General features: G+C 43.2%; 1 protein-coding gene across 2 annotated transcripts in view; it reads left to right on the top strand.

The window, feature by feature from the left end:
• Positions 1 to 22331, top strand: part of ttc7a (tetratricopeptide repeat domain 7A) — a 50476-nt gene that overhangs the window by 13139 nt on the left and 15006 nt on the right. Inside the window, exons 9-19 of one of the 2 annotated variants that reach the window (XM_054600083.1) lie at positions 540 to 603; positions 762 to 899; positions 3711 to 3794; positions 4738 to 4842; positions 7453 to 7570; positions 8329 to 8386; positions 8576 to 8648; positions 8741 to 8901; positions 16896 to 17012; positions 18300 to 18412; positions 18888 to 19022. In XM_054600083.1, the coding sequence (XP_054456058.1) occupies positions 540 to 603; positions 762 to 899; positions 3711 to 3794; positions 4738 to 4842; positions 7453 to 7570; positions 8329 to 8386; positions 8576 to 8648; positions 8741 to 8901; positions 16896 to 17012; positions 18300 to 18412; positions 18888 to 19022 (1166 nt within the window). The remainder of the gene's footprint in view (positions 1 to 539; positions 604 to 761; positions 900 to 3710; positions 3795 to 4737; positions 4843 to 7452; positions 7571 to 8328; positions 8387 to 8575; positions 8649 to 8740; positions 8902 to 16895; positions 17013 to 18299; positions 18413 to 18887; positions 19023 to 22331) is intronic. The other variant, XM_054600082.1, reaches the window with a different exon arrangement.

The following is a 22331-nucleotide window of genomic DNA, read 5'->3' as shown; positions in this document are numbered from 1 at the left end:
GCATTGTTCATGGCTTTTGTCATCAGTTTCCTCTTTTTAAAAGGCCACACCAGTGTCTGGTAAATGTGTCCTTTAATAGGACACAGAGCCGCCCAGAGAGGGAGCAGAAGCAACGAAAGTGATGAGTGAGAGGGGTGGGAGAGGTAGAGATGGAAGAAATGAAGGAGCCTGTGTGTGTTCATGTGTGTGTGTGTGTGTGTGTGTGTGTGTGTGTGTGTGTGTGTGTGTGTGTGTGTGTGTGTGTGTGTGTGTGTGTGTGTGTGACATCTGAGATAATGCTGTGTAGCGATACACCCAGTGTGGTCCGTGTAGTGTTACAGCACCACAAGTGAGACAGAAACTGGACACTCCCAGCAATCTGGAAATCTACCTGTGGACAAGCCGTGTGTGTGTGTGTGTGTGTGTGTGTGTGTGTGTGTGTGTGTGTGTGTGTGTGTGTGTGTGTGTGTGTGTGTGTGTGTGTGTGTGTGTGTGTGTGTGTGTGTGTGGGATAGACTTCCTGTTATTGGTTCTATTTCCTGTTTCTTGTGTCCTGGCAGTTGCTTCTGTCCTCAGGACGTGGTGGAGGAGGCTGTGTTACTGCTGCTCATCACAGAGTCCATGGTGAGACACACACATACACTCCATCTGCCTTCTCTAGCATTTCCCTTACCCTCCACACTCTTAAGAGCACCAGTATCACCTGCTTCTTTACCTTAGTTTCCCTTCGCCTACTACCCCTTCCTCCTACTCTTCCTCACTGGGCTTCTCTGTCCACCCAGGCCAGCGGCGAGGCGGTGATCAGTCGTCTTCCAGACCAGGCCGAGGCTCGCAAGGCCAGCCTGCAGGATGCCACCTCTGTCTATGACCTGCTCACCATCGGCATGGCCAGGAGGGGGCAGTACGGCATGCTTTCTGAGGTGAGCTGACACACACACACACACACACACACACACACACACACACACACACACACACACACACACACAACAGAAAAACAGAGACACACACACACTCCATGCAGGAGGTCTGAGGGGAAGGAGAGAAAAAGCGCCAGAGATGAGACGTGTTAGCGAGAGCTTTGCCTTTGCCAAACTTTTTAATGAATGTCCTTAACACTTTGAGCAATGGGATTAGATGTCTTTTTCTGCTTCTTGCTCCATTTTTTTTCTTCCAGTATCTCACTCCTAATTCCACCTCCATTTGTTCACCCCCCCCCCCCTCCCCAAATGCGACCTCTACCCAGATGTAGGAAGTTAGGGAGGCGGAGGCTAGAGGGGTCTGCTAAAATTAGGTTTGTGCACCTGTCTGACTGATTCATAGATAGCATCAGTCATCTTACAAGAAGGCCCACACACACATTCATACACAATGAGGTAGTTCCACTTAGACCAGTGGATCAGTTTGCTGATATATGAGGCCAGTATGGGCCATTTATTAAGAATCAGATGTCAGCCGGTCAGTGCCATCCATCTCTGATGGGATGAATGTGATTGATTACAGACTTACTGAAAGCATCAATCAATCCATGAGGTGTCTGCAGCAAGGTCTGGTTCTAAAATCAATTCAGTTGGAGGACACAAAGGCAGTATTATTATGTTGGATAATGCAGATGAAAAAAATCAGTGATTTGGCATATTTGCAGAATTATATTTACTAATGGCAATAAGAAAGAAGTATTTAAACCCTGCAATGAAGTGAAAGCAAAGATATTTAGTTACGAGTAAAAGTCTCGTTTAAAAAAATATATTTTAATAAAAGTAAATTCTATTCCTACTTTCAGAGACATGTATTATTATATCTGTTGAAATTTGGATTCATATTACGGTTGCATTAATGTGTAAGCAATGCTGGCAGCAAGGCTCCAGGGATCGCAGCGTCATTCGGTATGTCCGGCACTTTGGTCCATTGGATGGATTGCCATAAAATTTGTTGATGACATTCAAGGTCCCCAGTGACTGACTGACGCCTAATGACTTTGATGATCCCTGACTTTTCATCAAGCGCCACCTTGAAGTTGGATTTAGCCATAGCGTAAAAATATCTTGACAATTATTGGATGGATTGCCATGAAATTTGGTACACACATTCATGTTTCCCACACCTACAAAATGTCCTATAAGGAGACAAGTGCCAACTAGGAAGAGACTCAAAATGACCACAAAGAAACATGTAATGCCTACATAGAGACACAAAAGACTACAAAGACACCAAGACAACTAGAAAGATATGCAAAACACCTGCAAAGAGACAACAAAGAGACTGAAAAAGACTATAAAAAGGGGCAAAATAACCAGAGACACAGAATGACTACAAATAGACAAAAGCAACTATGAAGAGACTCAAAAGCACTACAAAGAGACACAAAACAACCACAAAGCGACCCAGAATGACTAAAAGAGGCCAAGACAACTACAAAGAGATGCAAAACAGGTGCAAGAGACCACAAAGAGACTCGACCTTTCTTATAAAAGGGGCAAAATAACCTCAGACAGACACAGAATGACTACAAATAGACAAAGTAGCTATCAAGAGACTCAACATGACTACAAATAGACACAAATCAACTACAGAGACGCTCGGAATGACTAAAAAGAGACCAAATGAATACAAAGGTACACAATATAACTGCATTACAACTGCAATTAGAAAGTGACTCAAAACTACAAAGAGACACAAAACAGCCATGAAGACATTCAAAATGACTACAAAGTGAAACAAAACAACTACAAAGACAATCAAAATGACTAAAAAGATAGAAAATGGACCACAAAGAGACACAAAACAACTTCCAAGACAGATGACTGCAAAAACACCAAAACAATTACAACGTGATGCAAAACTTCAAAGAGACACAAAATGACCACAAAATGACTACAAAAAGACACAAAGAGACACAAAAGAACAACTTAAAGAGGCTAAACAACTAAAAAGTCTGTGTATCTTGCTCATAGGTGAGTTGGGCCTTTTGCATGTCTCATAATCCGCCCATGTGCTTTGACAGTTTTCTGTTTCCTGCATCCTAATTTGTCCGAACCCTAGCTATACCTCTACCTATTAACCCCCTAAACAGGGCTAAATTGGGATTTGTTATGTGGTGGGGCCTGATTTAGCGGGGTTAACAAGGGTCAGCACCATTACATATGTAGTAGCAGCAATGACAGTCCCTTGACTTGACCTCACTATACAAGTATTCCTGCATGTTTAACTGATCTTCAGCTTGGTTCGTTCATTGTATCGTTGAAGAAATTCCTACAGTATTTTCAGTGAAACAATTAGCCACGCTGAGCTTTATACAGCTATGTTTGGATGCATGTTAAACGCTCAGCTGCCTTTTTAATAAGTGCACATTATTTAATCAGAATATTAGCCAGACCTTTTTTCCTGGTTCTGCATGACTGACAACACCTGACTGAGCGGTGCTCCACGCCATGCTCTACTATTCCACACACACATCAATCACATCATTATGTGCTGAAACAGCGCTGAGTGGGTGGCGAGTGGTGACTGACAGTCATTCCAAGCTAGAAATGTGGTCAAGAAGAGGGGCCATTCAGTTTAGAGTTATGTAAATAATGAGGGAATACATTTTAAGTTCTTAACCTTGGCTTTACTCTTTGGCTCCGTCTGGATTAACCTGGCCAGACTCCTTAAGCCTCTGCATGTGCATGTCCATTTTTCATGAATTAAACCACTAAGAGGTGCTTGTGTGTCTGCATTTCTCCTCGCAGTGTCTGGAGCGAGCCATGAAGTTTTCATTCAACGAGTTCCACCTCTGGCACCAGCTGGGCCTGTCACTCATGGCGGCCGGGAAGGTGAGCTCATTGCTCCTTATACACCAGCGACAGCCCCCTTCCCACACGCCGCGCCACGCCACACCCGAAGGCGACATCCATCTCCTGCCATACCTCTGTCCTGTACACTGCTGCGCTCCTTCCTCGCCCTCGTGTGCAACAAATAGCACTCACGGAGCAGTCTGCTCGGAGATGCAGATGGGTTTGACAATTGCCAAGTAGATTAATTGCGAAACAAAGTACACTAGTGGGCATTCAACTACCTTATTAGTCTAAACCATCTGTTACAGAATGCATCGTCCTTTATGGCAACCACCACCTGCTTTTGCACAAAAAAAAAGATTTAGGAAATACTATTGGATCTATTTGCTGCTTAATAATTGTTGAAATGCTTAAAAAGGACATTCTTCAAATGGGATTCCTCTAAAGGAGCTGGAATAGCTTACAACCCTTTCTCTCTTTCCTCCTACTTCAGCGTGTGTGCGCGCTGCCATGTGTGTGACATAAAAAAAATTGATCTAGGTTGCAGGATGAAGTGACACTGCAGATCAATGGAGAGCTCTAGAAATAGGCTGCTCCCTAGAAGGAGAAGGGGCCTGCCTCAGTGTCGTCAGATCCGCTTCTATTTAGGGCCAGCCGGGGTGCACGTGCACGTGCGTGTGTGTGTGCGCGTGCGTGCGAACACATGTGCGCGTGGTTCATTAATGATTGACCTACATGTATTAAGTGACTGTGTGTCTAAATGGGTCTATTAGGACTGTGTAAGGAAGGTTGATGTGCGTTTGATGCGCTCGTTTAAAAGCGATCCATGTCATCTGTGGCTGCATGATAAACTTGCTGCTGCGTGCACATGAATCATGATTTGTCACTGACATTTGTGTGTGTGTGTGTGTGTGTGTGTGTGTGTGTGTGTGTGTGTGTGTGTGTGTGTGTGTGTGTGTGTGTGTGTGTGTGTTCCTTCCAGTGGGTTGGTGCTGTGTCTGTATTAAAGGAGTGTGCCAGGATGAGACCGGAGGACCCCTCATTGCCCCTATTGGCTGCTAAAGTCTGCATTGGTCAACTGCACTGGGTGAATACGCACAAAACATTCACATACACTTGTATGCAGGACACACACATTGCACACACACACACACACACACACACACACACACACACACACACACACACACACACACACACACACACACACACACACACCTTACACATGCTTGGACTCAAATACACACACATGCAGTTGAGTCAGGTTCGTCAGCCTGAGCCTTCTACAGACATTAAGATTGAGATGATGACCTCTTGCTCTGGCTTTGATGTTTTTGCTCTACATTTCCCAGAGATGATGTTGCAATGATATATTTGAAATTGTCAATAAATTCAAATTCCATAATGCCATAAAGGGGGACCCTGGATCATTCTGAGTGGGTCATGAGATGATCAAAATGATAAAACTGAAAATAATTATTGCAAAATATATATATATCCGACATGATCATTTTTTCACTTGTGAAATCTTGTATCTTTCAACTCTTCATCCCTCTTAAAAAAAACAGTTTAAACTGCTCACAAGTCATCAACCCTTGAAGCAGTGGTTCCAAACCCGGGGATCAGGATCCCAACAAGAGCTCATGAGATGATGACTGTGGTGCCAAACAAAATTCTATGACAGAAAATGTTATGTTTATTTTTTATTTCGTATTTGGTTATTTCTTAACCATACTGTAGGGCTCTATGGATGGCAATGTTGGACCCAGACTGAAATATCTCAAACAATTATAATGGAATTTGATGCACCATTCATCCTTTCACTTTTCATCAAGTGCAATCATCAGGCCAAAATGTAATGACCTAATACCCGCAGAACTAATGACATTCCCATCAGCTTCAGCTGTACACTGTGTTTCATGCTAATTAGCAAATATTAGCATGCTAGCATGCTAAACTAAGATTTCAACATTAAGCCTGCTAAACATCAGCGTGTTCGCATTGTCATCGCGAGCATGTTAGTGTGTTGGCATTAGCGCTAAGCTCAAAGCACTGCTGTGCTAATGTACAGTCTCACAGAGCTGCTAGCATGATTTCTGAAAAGAGACTTTGCAGTTGAGTTTTCCAAATGTATTATTTTTGGCAGACATCTCTACTGCCAAAACTAAGCAACTCACACCAATAACACAATCAAGATTGATAAATAGCAGAAAAGGTAAGAAGATAAAGGCATATTTTTGATTTCGGGGTTGAACTGTCCTTTTAAGAAGTCACAACGCTTGTTGATCTGTAACAAAGCCAAAGAAATATATGTAAAGGCTCAAAATGCACAGGATTACAGACGGAGCAGCAAGGATTCATTCTGCATCTGTAACCAATGAGCTGCCGGACACTCATGAGATGATAAGGTGAAAGGTGAGGATGGGTCATGGAATTGTGCGCCACACGGACAGATGCCCATACTGAATGTTCGGTATGTATGTACAGAGCCGTAACACAGCAGCGCTTATGTTTTTCGGGGTTTACGCTGGGGTCACTCAGGCAGATACCCGTTGCTGTAAAGCCCGGCCAGGTTGGATATCGACCTGCTGTTTCATGATCTAGGCAGGAGTGAGAAAGTCAACATTTACAGTGGTGTTGAGGGTGGGAGAGAAAGAGAGAGAGAAAGAGAGAGAGAGAGAGAGAGAGAGAAAGGGGTCAGAGATTAGAAGAGAGGAGCTAACAGGGGCGAATGGAGAGAGCACATCTGTCGGGGGCTGGAGATCATGGCGGGCCGGAGACACTAAGGAGCTTACAGCCTTAATCACAATGGGACACTGTGGCCATAGTGCAGTGGGGCATTACATAAATGGGCCACCATTATCCACCATCAGCTCCACTGAACTAGTCTGGACTATTATCTAGCCAGGAACAGTTTTATTTTATTTTTTTTGTGGCCCACGGACAAGACCAAAACTACAATTCCTTCACTCTTTTTTCAGTTATTCCAGAGCACTCAAAAAAGTAAAAATTCCTGAAGAGCAGTTCTGCAGATGCAAGGTTTTCACCCGACAACAGCGACATGTTCTTCTTTCAGGGGAGAAAGAGAGAGAGAAAAAAACCCAACAACTTAATCCTCCTAAGACGTGCATGGACGGGCTGTGTGTTTGAATGACTATGTGCTATTGTGTACGGGCTTTGAACTTGCGAGGGCCGGATTCAGAGAAAGAGAGAAAGAGGAAGAGGATGAAGGGAGGAAGAAGAAAAAGAGGAGGAGCAGGGAGGGGGAGGGAGTAAGAGCAGTTAGCTCGCTGTTGCGCTGGCGTGCCGTTCAAAGGCATTACCCCCCACGCCCACCTGACCCGCCCGCATTACCTCACACAGTGTGACACACTTTTCCCCTCATCTCGGCTCAGCCACGCACCGCCTGCAGTCTGCTGCTGCGTGTGTGGGCCAGAGTGTAGGTGTGTGTGTGTGTCCTTCAGCAAACTCTGCGTCGTCCTTGAGTCTGCTCTGGACCGTCCTCACTCTAAAATCACACCAAGGCTCAGCCATCAATACTTCCCTGCTTGCTACTCAGCCACATTTGCATGTTTAGTCTTATAGGTTATTGGTTTCCGTGAGCGGAATAATTCTGTGTTTCACCTGCGCAGTTGAAGTTTACACAGTGAAACCAGCATTCTTCAGTGGCTGATTGAGTGCATGTTTGTGTGTGCAGTTCGAGGAGGCTGAGGCTCTGTCACAGAGTGTGGTGTCTCTGGGGGAAGGAGCCGGAGAACTTCTACCTAGGGCCTACCTGTCCCTGGGACTCTGCTGCAGTTTACAGGCCTCTGATGGTAAGGACACACACACAAGCCAACAATTAGACAAGTATACTTTGTTCTCCAGGGAAACAACAGTATTGTTCATGGGTTCATGAAACAACAGGTGTTTTTCTGATGATTAGTGTACACCCAACCTCTTGGTTTCACCATGTGTTCACATCCTGACTCCTCTACCAGTCAACATGTTGTGATCACAATCTTTCCCTGATGTTAACCTTATTGCAATAGGCTAAAATTAACCAGACCTTAAAGGTGCAGTACACAGGTTATTTGTGTATGTGAGCGTGCCCCTTGAGCTAGCTCACCGCCGTTCTGCACTGCTCTGCCCTGCACTGCTCTGCACTGCACTCATATGGCGATTACAGATGCAGATCCATCCTCGGCTTCCCCCTCAGATAAACGCTGTTCGCGCTGTCAGCACTGTTGCCGCAGTTTGCACTGTTAGCATTGAAGCTGCGAGCAACTGGCTCAGTGGTCGCCATGTTGAGAGCCGTTGAGAGGCAATAGAAAAACTCCCAATCTCGTATAATGCACCTTTAAGGGAAATGTTCGATATTTTGGGAAATATTATTTTGGTTTCTTGCAGATAGTTAGACAAAATCATTCTGTGAGGGCATGACAAACACACTTTTTCTGTTTAGGTGTGAGGACTAGTTGAGCCCACTTTGCTTGCATTTCACATATTTCATATCACATATGCTTTTACTGCTGAATTAAAGCAAAGCTGAAACTGTGCCAAGTAAACTTGTAGTTCTGCCCTCTCTCTACAGCGACTCTAAAAGCTGATCGTGATGAATTCAACAAAAAAGCACTGCGAGCTTTGAGCAAGTAGGTTCCTGTTCTTCTATTCTCCATCACATGTCTTTCGCTTGTTCATCAGCTGTTGTAGTTTTGTGGTTAATCTTACCCCACTAAGATAGGTTTGTTTCATATGCCAATTTAAAAAAATACACTGCTAACACATTGTGAACTATTCAGGGTTTTTTCACTCTCTCTCTCTCTCTCTCTCCTCCTCAGGGCTCATTCATTAGACCCCCAGGATGCTCAGATTGCTATGTATCTGGCTCTGCAGCTGGCACTTGTACGCCAGGTATTTATTATATGCATTAAACAACAGACATTAGCTATCAGAAACCAATGCAGATTGTAAGTCATACCTGAGGATGGCTATGTGTCTGGCAGGTATCGGCAGCCATAGAGCCTCTGCAGGAGGCTTTATCTCTCCGTGGGGACGACTTGCACTCCCTCCACCTGCTGACTCTGCTGCTGAGCGCCCAGAAACACCACCGTCACGCCCTGGATACCCTGGGCTTGGCCCTCAGCCAGCACCCCGGCAACTTCAAGTAAAAACCCCACTGTACCGTCCCACTCACGCAGGCAACAGAAAATGTTGGTGGCAGTGTTGGTGAATTGAGGATCGAATCGGTCGCTGATTTCTTTTTAGACTTTGTGTTTTTTTTTGTTTTTTTATGCTTGTGTATGTGTAGGAGTAGCACCATGTCCTATCACTAGCCTGCTCCGTTGGGATAGGGTGTCTCAGCCTGAGTGTGCTGGAGGCCGGGCACACAAGCACACACTCAACGCCTTATTTAGAGGAGGCCTGCATTGCGGTACCTATGCCCCTCGTACACCGTTGCCCTTTGAACACGGCAGCTCTGACCCGACCCCGAGCCTGAGTGCTGCTTTCCTGACAAAACAGAGTTGTCCCGACACATAAACCCACCGGTCTGCTGCACTAAGACAGAAGAAAACTGACCTGGACATTTGCACTCAAATTCATTTAAGGCAGATAGGGATGCAGTTTTGGGCAGGGGTACTGGGTTCTCTTACCATGCATCCACCATTTTCACCAACATTTTCATAGTGTGTTATGCTTCAATATAAATATACTTAAAATGGAAATTTCTTTCACATAAGTATATAAGAATGACTAAAAAAAAGATTTAATTATATGTATGTACATATGTATGTACATATACATGAGTATATATACATGTGTTTTTTAATTTACAAAATGCTTTTGAACCAAATATCTACATTAACATTTTTTTTTTTGTTTGTTTTATTATAGACCAATTTTATTTAATTTCTCAACAAAAAATATTGTATTTTTTTCCCCAAAATTTTATTCTCATCTCAGCTGAAAAGACTCAAAGAAGTTTACAGGATGTTCATTCTGAACAAACAAACATTCATCAGCTGTGGAGGAAGCTTGGTTGTATCGTACATGGTTAGTACATGGTTAACGGTGTCTATCCAGGCCAATTATTTCACGCTCACCATAATATGGAAGCGTGTTGCATCATCTCTCTGATGTATTTTCTCTCAAAGCCCAGCAAGGCATTTCATAACACAGCCATTTGGGGTCAGTGTTGGCCTCCACGGTCCCAGTGCAGACAGATGGGGTTGCATCCATACATCAGGAGGGAGAGGAAGAGAGAGGAAATGCAGAAAAACAAGAACAGTGATGAAACAACGAAGGGAAGGAAGAATGTAAGAGCCGACAGGAAGGAGAAGAAAACACAGAGACAGATTGGGTGGGTACAGGAAAGAAGACAATGGCTTTATAATTACACAAGCTTTGCTGATCAGCGCTGTAATGAAAATTGGAAGATGAAATTTGTGCTGTCTCTGTTCAAATCACACACTTAGACACACACACACACACACCTCCTCCATGGAGACACTTGACTGCTTTGACCCATTTAAGAGCACTTTTCTGGGCTCGGCCAATCACGTCGTTCTCTGCGCCAGGAATCCCCCATCGCCCCGGTAACCATGAGGTCATATGGGTAGAGCAGGCAGCATCAGTTGTTGTTCCCAAACTGTTGTTATGGTGCGGTTGAGAGACATTGAGTCAGAGAGAAAGAGAGAGAGATACAGATCTGTAAACCGGTTGTTCACTGAGCGGGAACAGCTTAATTCAAATGAATTCTGAACTGAATGTCCATTAACTGTATTACCTCTAAGCTTCATTGATCTTTGTTTCTAAATTTACTGCTCTGTCATGCCAGTAAAACATATCTGACCTGAGCCAAGTGAAAGCTGAAGAGAGGCACACATGGGAGTTCTGCACAGGCCTGAAATGTTAGCCTTAGCCTGACCTGGCCCAATTCATTTGGGGCCAACTGGCCTGGGACCGACAGCTAACACACTTTTTCATACCGCCTCATCTCTCTCTCAAAGTACTGGTTTGAGTGAAACGCAGTCTAGTCTACTGCTTTGACAATCTGCCCATAATGAGTGAGCAACTAACTGTGAATATTACTGGAAACGTCATATTGTAGTAGTTAATATCAATCGGCTCTCATTAACATCTCTCCTCACAGATACATTTGTAAGTATACCCAGAAGTCAATCATAACGACTACACTAAAAAATACTTTTTTATATTAACAATGGATTAAATGACTGTAATATGAAAGGTGACACTTGGAGTGACAAACCGACACAAAATAATAATTGGACTTCGCAGTTTTCCTCTTATCTTATCTTTTACCTAAATATCTTTGTTCAGTCTCATCAGCCACGTTTAGAGGTGGAGCAGACGGGAATTAACCCATTTTTGACCACGTGCCCAGCACCAAGAACCAAACGGACAAAGTTAGCAACTAGTTAGCGAGTACAGAGGAGCATTTATCAGCTAAAGAGCTAGATATTCCCTCAGGAGTTGGTGGAGACCAAAACATAGCAATAAGTGGAGTAAATATTTGACTTACATCCCTTAGGTGACAAGAAGCAAAACTCTAATTAGTGTTAATGTAGCTTGCGACAGGTCTGCTGCTTGTGTTAATGGGCAAATGTTTGCTTACACATTAGCCATTAGCAATTAATGCAGCTTTTATAAGGCCAAACAGAAATGTGACTTTCCCTTGAGGCAAAAAGAACACTGTACAAAAGTAGTACTGAACAAAAGTAGGTCAAATATTGTATAATATCTGGCTTTTTTCAGTTGGGAGTCGATAAAAAAAAAATCTTTCTGCCCTCCACGACACACAGTCCGCAATGTTAGCTAGCTAGCAAGTTGTGACCCGTTGGTTTCACACAAAGTGATGTGTTTGTGTAAAGTGGGAACTATTTTGTTACAAGGATTCATCTCAGCAGAGATCAATAACCACATTGCGGTGGCTCCAGTACAAGCCAATGTTCACATCTCCCAACTATCTACGCCATATTGTACGGCCCTCATTGGTTGATCCAACTTCCTGTTGGGAGGCAAGTTTAAAACTTACTTTTAAATGCAAATGCAGTTTAAGTGCAGTGAGAAAAAGACAAGAAGTAGCCTACTTGATTATAATATTTTATTACAAACAATATTTTAGCCCTTTATCCAACCAAAACCCACAACATGCATGTGAATATGAATCCAAACTCGGCCTGAATATATCAATTCCCTCAGGAATAGTCGGGCTAAGGCCTAGTTGCAGAGTCGAAACATAAGAGATCAAGACAGAGAGATGGACAGCGAGAGAGAGAGGTAGTGAAAGTAGGTTTTCTCAGTAACAAGCTCACTGAATATCATTTGCTCTGGATGTGTGAGCGAGCATCGCAGATCAAAGCTTGCATCGTGCATGGTGCTGGGCATGCCGCGATACTCGTGTGTGTGTGTGTGTGTGTGTGTGTGTGTATTTGTGTGTTGTGGAGAAGGGGGGATATGGATGTACGTGTGTGCCAGATTGTAATCTGGCACATACATGTTTGTGTATCACGGTTGTGTGTGTGTGTGTGTGTGCATGCATGTGTGTGATTCTTGTTAGCCGCTGCGTCTCTGCACCACAGCAAACTGTCAGCTCACTGTATTTCTCCTTCCTCCTTTTCTCCCACATCCTCTACCCCCGGCTCCTGTCTCTCTCTCTCTCTCTCTCTCTCTCTCTCTCTCTCCCTCCTCCTTCTCCATCTCCTTCCCTCTCACTCTCTTTCTTTCTCGCCCTCTCTTTCTCCTCTTGCTTCTCATCTTTTGTATCTCTCCGTCTCCGTTTCTCCCTTTTCTTTGAAATTTTAATCACCCAGTAAACAGGCATGCATTTCAATGTGAAATGGGATTCTGCTACAGATTGAGAGAGAGAGAGAGAGAGAGAGAGAGAGAGAGAGAGAGGGGAGGGTTGTGTATGTGTGTGTGCGTGTGTGTAAAAGAGAGAGAGAGAGAGAGAGAGAGAGAGAGGGATCTTGGTCTAACAGTTTGTACTAAAGAGAATGATTAATCCCGGCCTTTGATTCTGCATTCATCTAACGGGATGTTGCAGCATGAGCCAGTGCGTTTGTGCACGTACACGCGTGAGCATCTGTGCGAGTGTGAGTATTAGCGTGCACATGCATGCCTGGCTTATACCCTGCTACACAAAGCAAGCATGTGTGCACAGGCTTGTGTGTTTTAATCTCTATGCATGCACTGTGTAAACTGTACGTATATATACTATATATATATATAAAGAGAGAGAGAGAGAGAAAGAGAGAGAGTTATATACATATATATAAATAAACTCTAGCATGATGTGTGTGTGTGTGTGTGTGTGTGTGTGTGTGTTTGCCCTGAGAGAATCCACACTCTGCTCCGTGGGAGTGCAGGATGAGTAGTACTGTAGATGTAGCACTTTTTCAAGGGAACATTATTAGCTATTTTTACATGGACTTTACTCTGGCACTCGCTCGTCGCTCTTAGCTGGCCACTGCCGTGCGTTTTACTCTGCTCCTTAAACACCATAAGCACTGTGCACACACACACACACACACACACACCAGGCTCACTCCACAGTAGCCTGGAAATGACATCTTTTTGTGATCTGACGTGTAGTTTTGGAGTGCTGTAATCTTGATGAAATCCAGCGTTTGTGAAGCTGCGAGGGGAAACACTGACTGTGTGCGCTGAATAACAAGGTGGAAAACATTCAGTACTTGGATGAGCTAGATCAGTTTGATATTGCATACTATAATGTACAGAGTGAAACCAATTTGTAAAGACTGTGGTATGAATATGTGATTTAATTCTCAAATAGTGGCCTCAGTTGCGCTGAGAAAATGGGCTTTAGTTGAAACAGCTTTAAATTACTATTAGAGTTTTATTGCTTCTATTGAGATTTTGACAGTTTTATAGAAATATCATCATATCTATGTTAGAAAAACTTACTCCGTTTTCTGATTTGCCACCTGAGAATACTGTTCATTTCCTCCATGTTTCATCTATTACAATTTAGATTTTTTTCCTTCAACAAAATCCTGAATGTTACATTAAGAGGTAAAGCATGTAGGATTTGGGGCTTCTAGTTGTAAGGTTTCAGATTTCACTGAAGCTTCTCCCTACAGAGGCCGAAGCAAAAACACAAAAAAACGTGATTGTCCCTCTCTTGAGCCAGTGTTTAGTTTGTCCAGTTTGGGCCACTGTAGTAACACGGCAGAAGGCTCCGTATTAAGATATAAACTGCTAAATCTAAGCTTACTAAAACACAATGACTCTTATTTTCAGGTAATTATACACTAAAGAAAACATAGTTATTAATATAAAATTCCATGTCTGCCAATAGATCCCCCTAAATGCTACACACTGTACCTTTAACATAGAAACACAAGACTTTCTCCTATAATCATATGGGCTTATGTTAGGTGTTTCAGCTATTTCTGGCTCTAGATACTATATTACCCATGAGCTGTTGCTGTGAAAACCAATCTAGTATATTATAACTGAACCAATTTCAGCTGATCACTGAGTTTTCTCAACAGCATACTCTTTAGCTTGGATATCTCTTGCCAAAATGCACCATGTGAGTCGTAGTTAACTTCTTCCCCAAATTTTCTATGTACACAAGCTTGTACCTTCTACTTTTTTATCAAAGAAAACTGATTCGATTAGAATTAATTTGTGAATGAGACCACTATTTGTGTAAAAAATAATATTTGTTTGTATATCGGAGTTTAAAGTTAACTAAATTAATGTGGGTCTTTATGTTTTACATCCTGGATACACAGTAATGGAAGTCACGCATGATATACACCCACCCACACACACACACGCACACACCTTGTCACATTTCAACACTGGGATGGGTTTACACCATCGCACTGCTTCTAAATGCTCCGCTACACTGGTAATGGGTAGCCTGGAGACGCACACAATCACACACTCGGGTGGACCCCTACTGGCAGGCGTATCCTTAACACAGCGTCCCTCGGCGACGCTTGTCATTTGCGCGTCAGAAAACCCCACCCCCATCCTCCCACACACACACAGGTACATTTTCAAATTGTTCCTCTTCCAACACCCCTCCATCTTCTCCTCACACCCTCCACACACGCATATACACCCTTCCCCCCCAACCGGCCACCAAGTTTTCCCCCCTCTGACAAAAGCTCATCTCGCTTCGCTATTGATCCTCACCCTTTCCTTCCACCCACAGCCCCACATTCATTTCTCCCCCCCCCCCCCCGTCCTTCCTTATATTCCTCCTGGAAGCGGAGGAGCCTTCATCAACAGGGAGGCAGTGGACAGCACAGCGAGTCAGGTGGGCCTCAGATGTGGCCGACACCGTGATCTCTCTGCCTCTCTCTCATGGATGAGTGATGCCCATGACAGGCTGCATCCTCCGAGAGCCCCTTCTGGCAATTACTACACACACAAACATACATACACACACACACACACACTCACATCAGAGACTCCCATATCACTTAACCAGTTGTCTTCAACTAAAAAGGTTCCGAGCGGAAACACTCTATGTCCTCTCCTCATCAACCTCTCAACACACACACACTCACACACACACACACACACACACACACACACACACACACACACACACACACACACACACACACACACACACACACACACGTGTACATGGACTCTTAGAGCTCGTTGTTGATAACTATCTTTACCCACTCACATGTTTGTATTGATCCACGTGTGCCTCAGTATGATGTTGACGGGTCCTGAGCACTTAACACAGCTACTGGAGCTACTGGAGAAGCTCAAACACATACATGTGGACATGACTGTGTACATTTAAATGCACATGTATATGCTTCCTTCGCTTTTTCAATCAAATCAGCAACAAGGGATAATATCGGCCTGTTTCCAGGTGCAGCAGGCCGGCAACAGCCGTGACCCGAGGCATTATGTTTTTGGGTTGTCCGTCTGTCCATCCAGCCCGTTCCTGTGGATGCAATATCTCAGGATCGCCTGGAGGGAATTATTTCAAATATGCTACAGGTGTCCACCTGGACTCTTGGATAAACTGAGCAGAGTTTGGTGGTCAAAGATCAAGGGTCAAGGTTACTCTGACTTCACGTTCGTCCCATTTGTGTAAAATCTTAGAAACGCCTGGAGGGGTATTTCTTCAAATTTGTCACAAAGGTCAACTTGAACGCAACGATGAAATAACTTCACGTCAGTGCCATTCTCGTAATATCTCGGGAATATGCCTTGAGAGAATTTGGCTCAAACGTCCCCCTGGACTCAAGGATGAACAGCTAGAAGTTGGTGGTCAAAGGTCAAGGTCGCTGTGACCTCACATGGCAAAACTCAAGATTTGTTAGGGTTGGAGAGTAGGCAACAAGGGGGGGCAAAATGCAGACAAGGATGAGGAGGCAGCAGAAACTATTCAATGATTTAATTCAAATAAACTGACAAACTCCAGTCGAACATATCAGACAGGAAACAACAGGCAAGGAGTAAGGCAGAGTGGAACAGAACTCCCAACATAACAGGAGAGAAACCGACGAAGAACAAAGGTATAGATAAGGACTAAACAGGAACTACAGGGCTGACGAGAGAAAGGTGAAAATAATGAAGGCGGGACAGACGATCACAAAGGCAGGAAGTCAAACAAGACAAGACACCTGAGGAGTGAGCTTCAAAATAAAAGCAAGAAAAACATGAAACAAGGAAAAAACGAACAAAAGATGTAAGACAGTCCAGTTTAAACATAAAAAGTCGGACTGATTTGCTGATTATGATGATTTCACACAAATGTCTTATAAGATAAGATTATGAACGGATGACATTTTACGCAGACATGGATGTAAACTGAAACTGAAGCGAACAACTGCGAGGAAGGTCATTGGAGTTTTTAGTTGTAGACATTGACAAGTATTAAAAGTTAATTGTAAACCTGCGGTACAATTCTTCTTTTCACTGAATACCATGTTGTGTGTTCACACTGTCGCCAATGTGATCAGTAATAATAAGAATAGGTTTGGGCCCTCATAAGGGCTAACTGGTTTACAGTTTAATATACGTACGGGTGCAAAAACAAGTTTGTGATGTGGTAATAAAAACGTGAACAAGCGGCATAAGATTAAACAGAGATGAGTAATGTGTGTGTGGGTTTTTTTCATTTTGGTCCAGCCTGCTGTTCACAAAGGTGAAGCTGGAAGAGGCCCTCTTTGGCCCGGCCGCAGCCCTGCAGACCTGTGAAGAGATGCTGCAACAGTGGCTGAGCCGCTACGACGTCAGCCGCTCCACGTGAGTGTGCGCATGCCGGATTAGCGTTTTGAGCTTGTGTATTGCATGAATGTGGTGCCATTTTTTTTTTTTACTGCTATGCATGATGAAGCTGGAAAGGGGGTTGTTTTCCGCTGCAGTATTGATTACCCATAATGTGTGTGTGTGTGTGTGTGTGTGTGTGTGTGTGTGTGTGTGTGTGTGTGTGTGTGTGTGTGTGTGTGTGTGTATTCATGAACTCAAGCATTTCCGATATGTCATGACTATGTGAGGTTCCGTCTGCAATCTGAGTGGTTTTGAGATATTGAGCATCAAAGTTGTCACATCTTAGACAGTCAAAATGATATGGAGTAAAATTATTTATTGTTCGTCATCACATAGGGAACCCTAAATGTACTCTAAATATATAATATCAACATCCTATAACATGTACATTGTTTCTAGAGCAGACGCTTTGCAGAAAACAGCTACAATATCGTGACGTGAATGATCAGGTTCCATCTTTTAAATTAATTTTTTTCAAAAGTGCAGACTGTTTACACTCTTTTTTGTCACAATACACTAAATCAATGTATTAATCACTGGAGTGGTATTTTATATATACAGTATATGTGTGGGCACACAATCAGACTGTTTTGGAATTTATACTCGGAAAAAGATTTTATCAATCAAATTAGAAACAATGCAACAGATTATAGAAATGCTTCCATGTCAGTTTCTGCAGATTCTGTCTCTTTCACTTCATATTCAACATTGTTCTTCTGTCTAATGTTCTTCTTTTATGCACAAAATGTGCTTCTACTATTTAGTCACTATCAACATTGTACGATTGCTGAAATCTACAAGTTACCAGCATCGCAGACACAAACCCAGTTAGCAGCATGGTGGGAGAGTTAGCATCGCACCACTGAAGTATTCAGAATCAATTTGTCTCTATAAGCCTCTATGGTGATGCATACAAGATGGTTTTAGGCAGAAAAAGATGCTTATTGAGGTAAAAACATCAGTATTAACATAATACACCATCAAGAATGTGAATATGTACACTTGAAAAAATATATATAAATGAATGACTAAATTGGGATTTAATTTAAATTGCTATTCCTCTTTAAACTCACAGAATAGAGGAAATAACTTTTTTTCAATTTATATGGCAATTGAAGTCTAAAACTAAAGGTAATAACTTGTCAATGAATCGTTTCACGTGAAGTATTTACAGAACCATTTAACTCTAAATGTCAGAACACGTAGTGCATGTCTCCGTTGCGATTGCTCATTATGTTTGTACTGTGCTTTTACACGTTGCAGTGAGACAGATGACAGCAGCAGCATACCGATGGCCGAGCGGGCGGAGGTCAGCCCTGGACCCAGGAAACCCTCCATCCACCTCACCCTGCCCGACTTCCAGGACGCCTCCACTGGTCTGCTCTCTCTCTCTCTCTCTCTCTCTTTCTCTGGTTGATTTTTTTTTCTTTAAACACTTCCACCTTTTTCTCTGTTGTTGGGTAAATACTCAGGAGAAAGGTGAACGTGTGGGTCAGTCCCAATCTCCTGGCATTTGACCTTGATGAAACCTATGTTTGCCTGAAACGTTAAATATGAATGAAATTACTTCCTCCACACCTGTGTTTCTAGCAGGGTCAGGGGTCAGGGCCATGTGGTCACAGGAAATCAATCGATGTTCAGGAAATGAACGTGGAATGAATATTTGTTTTTCTTAGAATGGCTCTTCTGTCATATTGAATGGTATTGAATGGTTTCAATTGAGTATGATTGAGTTTTTTAAGCATTTTTTTTACTTGTAACATTCATGGTGTTAAAGTGTACTTCATTTGCACACCAGGGTTACTGACACTTAAACAGCTCTAACGCTTATCATTTCTTAACTCTTCACAGGTTCGCTGAGCCCTTCGTCGGTTGCAGTGTCTCGTCTGGAGGCGGCGCTCTCTGAGGTGTCGGACCTCAGCTCCGTGCGTCGCCAAGGACCCACTTACATCTGGAACACCCTCGAACGCATTTGGCTGCAGGCTGGTATGTCAACAGCGCACGCTACTATGCCAAGCAATGTTCCAAATTGTGGGGTTGGAGTTTATTTTTTCTCGTTTGGGGTTCATGTCAGCCAGACACCATGCAAAAAGCTGACTGTGAAGGAAGGTTTGTTTTGAAAAGTTGTGATTGACGGTAATCAGATTCCATGGTTTTGTGTTTCTCAGTGTTATTAAGCTTTATGAATAATAATCCTATCTGCAAAGGCAAAATGGACATTGATTTCAGGCAATTAAAGCTTTCTAGTTCTCCAAGACTCAAGAGTTTGCAGCCATACTCACAACGCAGCTACTGTTACTTCTACTACACAGCTTCTGATTCATCATTTATTGGGAAAGTTAAGGGATAGTGAACATCAATCTTCGAGCGAAAGATCTACCGCTTTTTGCGCCTCTTAGACCCTCTAAGTAAAGTCTTGAGGCTTTACTGCTATTGTCCCAGAGAAGCCAGAGACTCTTTAAGACTCAGTTTCAGATTTGTAAAAGCTTTATTCTATTTGTGAAAATGCTACAAAGGGGAGGTTTACGTTTTTTCAGATCTAGGTCACACTGGATCAGGTCCAGCTCAAAAAACACTATACTTGGACTAGTCAAATCTGTACTACTTTATTCCAAATAGGCTAAAGAGACTTTAAAAACACAGTTTTTCCTCAACAATTATCTACTTTGAATACTTTAACCCTAAATGACCTCTATCAAAGGATATAACCAAACTTCACACTGTAATCAAGTCATAGAAATAATGGATATCAATTATTTACTCTGAGACTTTTAAAATAACAAAAAATGTATCATTCTCTTTTATTAGGGTGAGTTGCAACAATAATTCCTTTCAGATAGAATCACAATGATCACCTTTTTATCAGGTTGAACTCAGTGGACCCACACGCATCAGGCACACACATACACATAAGCCGGTATAAAACAAAGAAAACCATTGTTGCAAATCCTGATGTGACGCTTAGGAGCGTAGAAGTTCCATATGAGTTGTCCGTTTCACCCAAAGAGCAATAACATAAAAGTGCGGTACCCTCGTAAAGAGTTCTGAGTCCTGACTGAAGCTTTTACCAGTCTCTCGGTCGTCAGGGTTGAACACGACGGCCGGCTGATGGCCAAATGATGGCTTGGTCCGTACCGAAAAGTCCTATGAACTCCATCACTGCGCGTTGACTTGATAGCACAAATCAGGCTCACATCAAAAACGACGAATTAATGCTAATCGCGTGAGCTGCGTGAGCTAAACAGTGGCTAAGAGTCTAGTCTGACCTTTGACAAACAGGAAAGCTGTGACTTCATCTCATCAACTAGAGAGGAAACTGTGGTGTACCTCATGGATCAATTCTGAGACCACTTATGGTTAAGCAAGATGGATAGATCGATCCTCCGTGTTAGGAATGATCTCAATAAAGGTTATAAATTCTAAATTCAGAGCATACCTGTGATTGACACATTGCCTCCACATAACACTCAACTCGTTGACGACTGAGCCAGCAGCCAGCAGTTAACGTTGCTAACAGTATGAGCATTGCAAACTACGGCAACAGTTCTGGCAGAGCTCAAAGTCTGAGGGGGACCCATAGGGTGAACGCTACGCTTCCGTGGGTGGGGATGGCGTTATCAACTGTAAGCACTGTATCAGTGCAGTGCATAGCGGTGGCGATTAGCTAGTCATTGGGGCACAGACACTCACAAACACTTATTTGCAGAACAAATCACAGAGAAGTTCGGATTACAAAACACAGAGAAAGAGCGTCTTTATTCTCTGCTCAGGAAGCCATTACTATACTATATCTTAAAATAGCAAATAGTTGTGTTTTAGGGTACAATAACGCTCTGAATTTTGCACCTTTAAACTAATTTATATGAAACTATAATATAATTTAGAATATCAGATGGCAGCTTTTAAGTGAGAATCTTCTCAACACAGACACTGTGTGCTGTGTAGATGCTGCTGTGAAAGCTGTGCTGTCTTATTACGCAGCGTACTGACCTGCTTACAAGCTCGGTTGAATTTCAAACTCTCTGGGGAGTGAGATATCGTTTATGCACTCGGTACAACGTGAGCACATTGCAGTCACAGAAATTCTATTCTATATGTGCTGGAAAACCCTGTGTGATAACACAAGGGATGTAGATATAAAACAAAATAATTTCCTCCGGAGACAACATGTTTGTAACCTTGTTACCATAAAATGACATCATCTAATGTGATTACTGCAGCCATTTTCTAGAAACAACAGTATAAGTGGACATTTTAACAATTTAACAGACTGCATATCTTATGCGAGTGCGCTCTGTACCTGCATACATGTGGCCACTGTTCTATTAAGGGCAGAACGGCAGTGATGCATGCCGCTATTACTTCCACCCCTTTAGCCGCAGTCTGCCCGTGGAAAGTTCACAGGAGAGCGGAGCATTAGCAGGAAATGAAGGGAGAGGAGTGCGGAGATGCCTCGCACAAACAACACTCCATGCGTCCTCTCAGCTGGAGTGGATGAGGCATGAGAACGGGAATGTTAATCCATACAGCGGCCAAGCGAAGCAAGTGATGCAACCGGCATACCAGTGCGTTACAGTTCGGGATGGGATGTGGTGGAGGGGCCGTGGGGTCGCGTCCCCTGTGGCCTACTGTAATTGGAAGGTTATTTTCTATGTCTGACCTTTGACCTCTGATATTCCTCTGCTGACAACGGGCAAAATAGAATTTCCGTCGGAAAGTGTGTGTGTGAGTGTAGGGGTGTGTCTTTTAGCTCAAGGCTGAGCCATGTTGCACCCAATGATCCCCCTCTCTCCTTCCCAGCATTCCTCTCCTTATCGGTCACTTCCTGTCTCAATCTCACATCCTCGTCGGCACAAAAAAATTAACACAGAGGGCACAGTTAGCTGGACATAAACACACATGCATACCTGCAAACATATAAAAGGACTGTATACATGCGTATACGTATGCTGATGTGATTTATTTATTTATTTTGCCAAGAGCTCAGGTGAGGAGCAGGAAAAAGCCTTACATAACCAGAGAGCATTCACTGAATCCGTTTTTTCCCCGAAGTGAAGCCATAAAAAAAAAAAAAAAGAAACCCGGAGGCTGGGAAATTACTCTTTTTCATCTCGCAGAGGCAGCATGCATGCACTAAGTATTTCCCATCTGTGCATCTATGAGACACAGGTAAACAAAACAAAACATCCGCTACCAAACACACACATGGGTTCACCCGGCGCTCAGGAGCAGACGGTGTGTACCACATACTCCCTCTCTCACTTTTCCCGTAACGGGCACGGTGCGGTCAGCGTT

Source organism: Anoplopoma fimbria, chromosome 6 (assembly GCF_027596085.1).
Source record: "Anoplopoma fimbria isolate UVic2021 breed Golden Eagle Sablefish chromosome 6, Afim_UVic_2022, whole genome shotgun sequence".
NCBI lineage: Eukaryota > Metazoa > Chordata > Actinopteri > Perciformes > Anoplopomatidae > Anoplopoma > Anoplopoma fimbria.
This window is presented reverse-complemented; position numbering and strand designations above follow the sequence as displayed.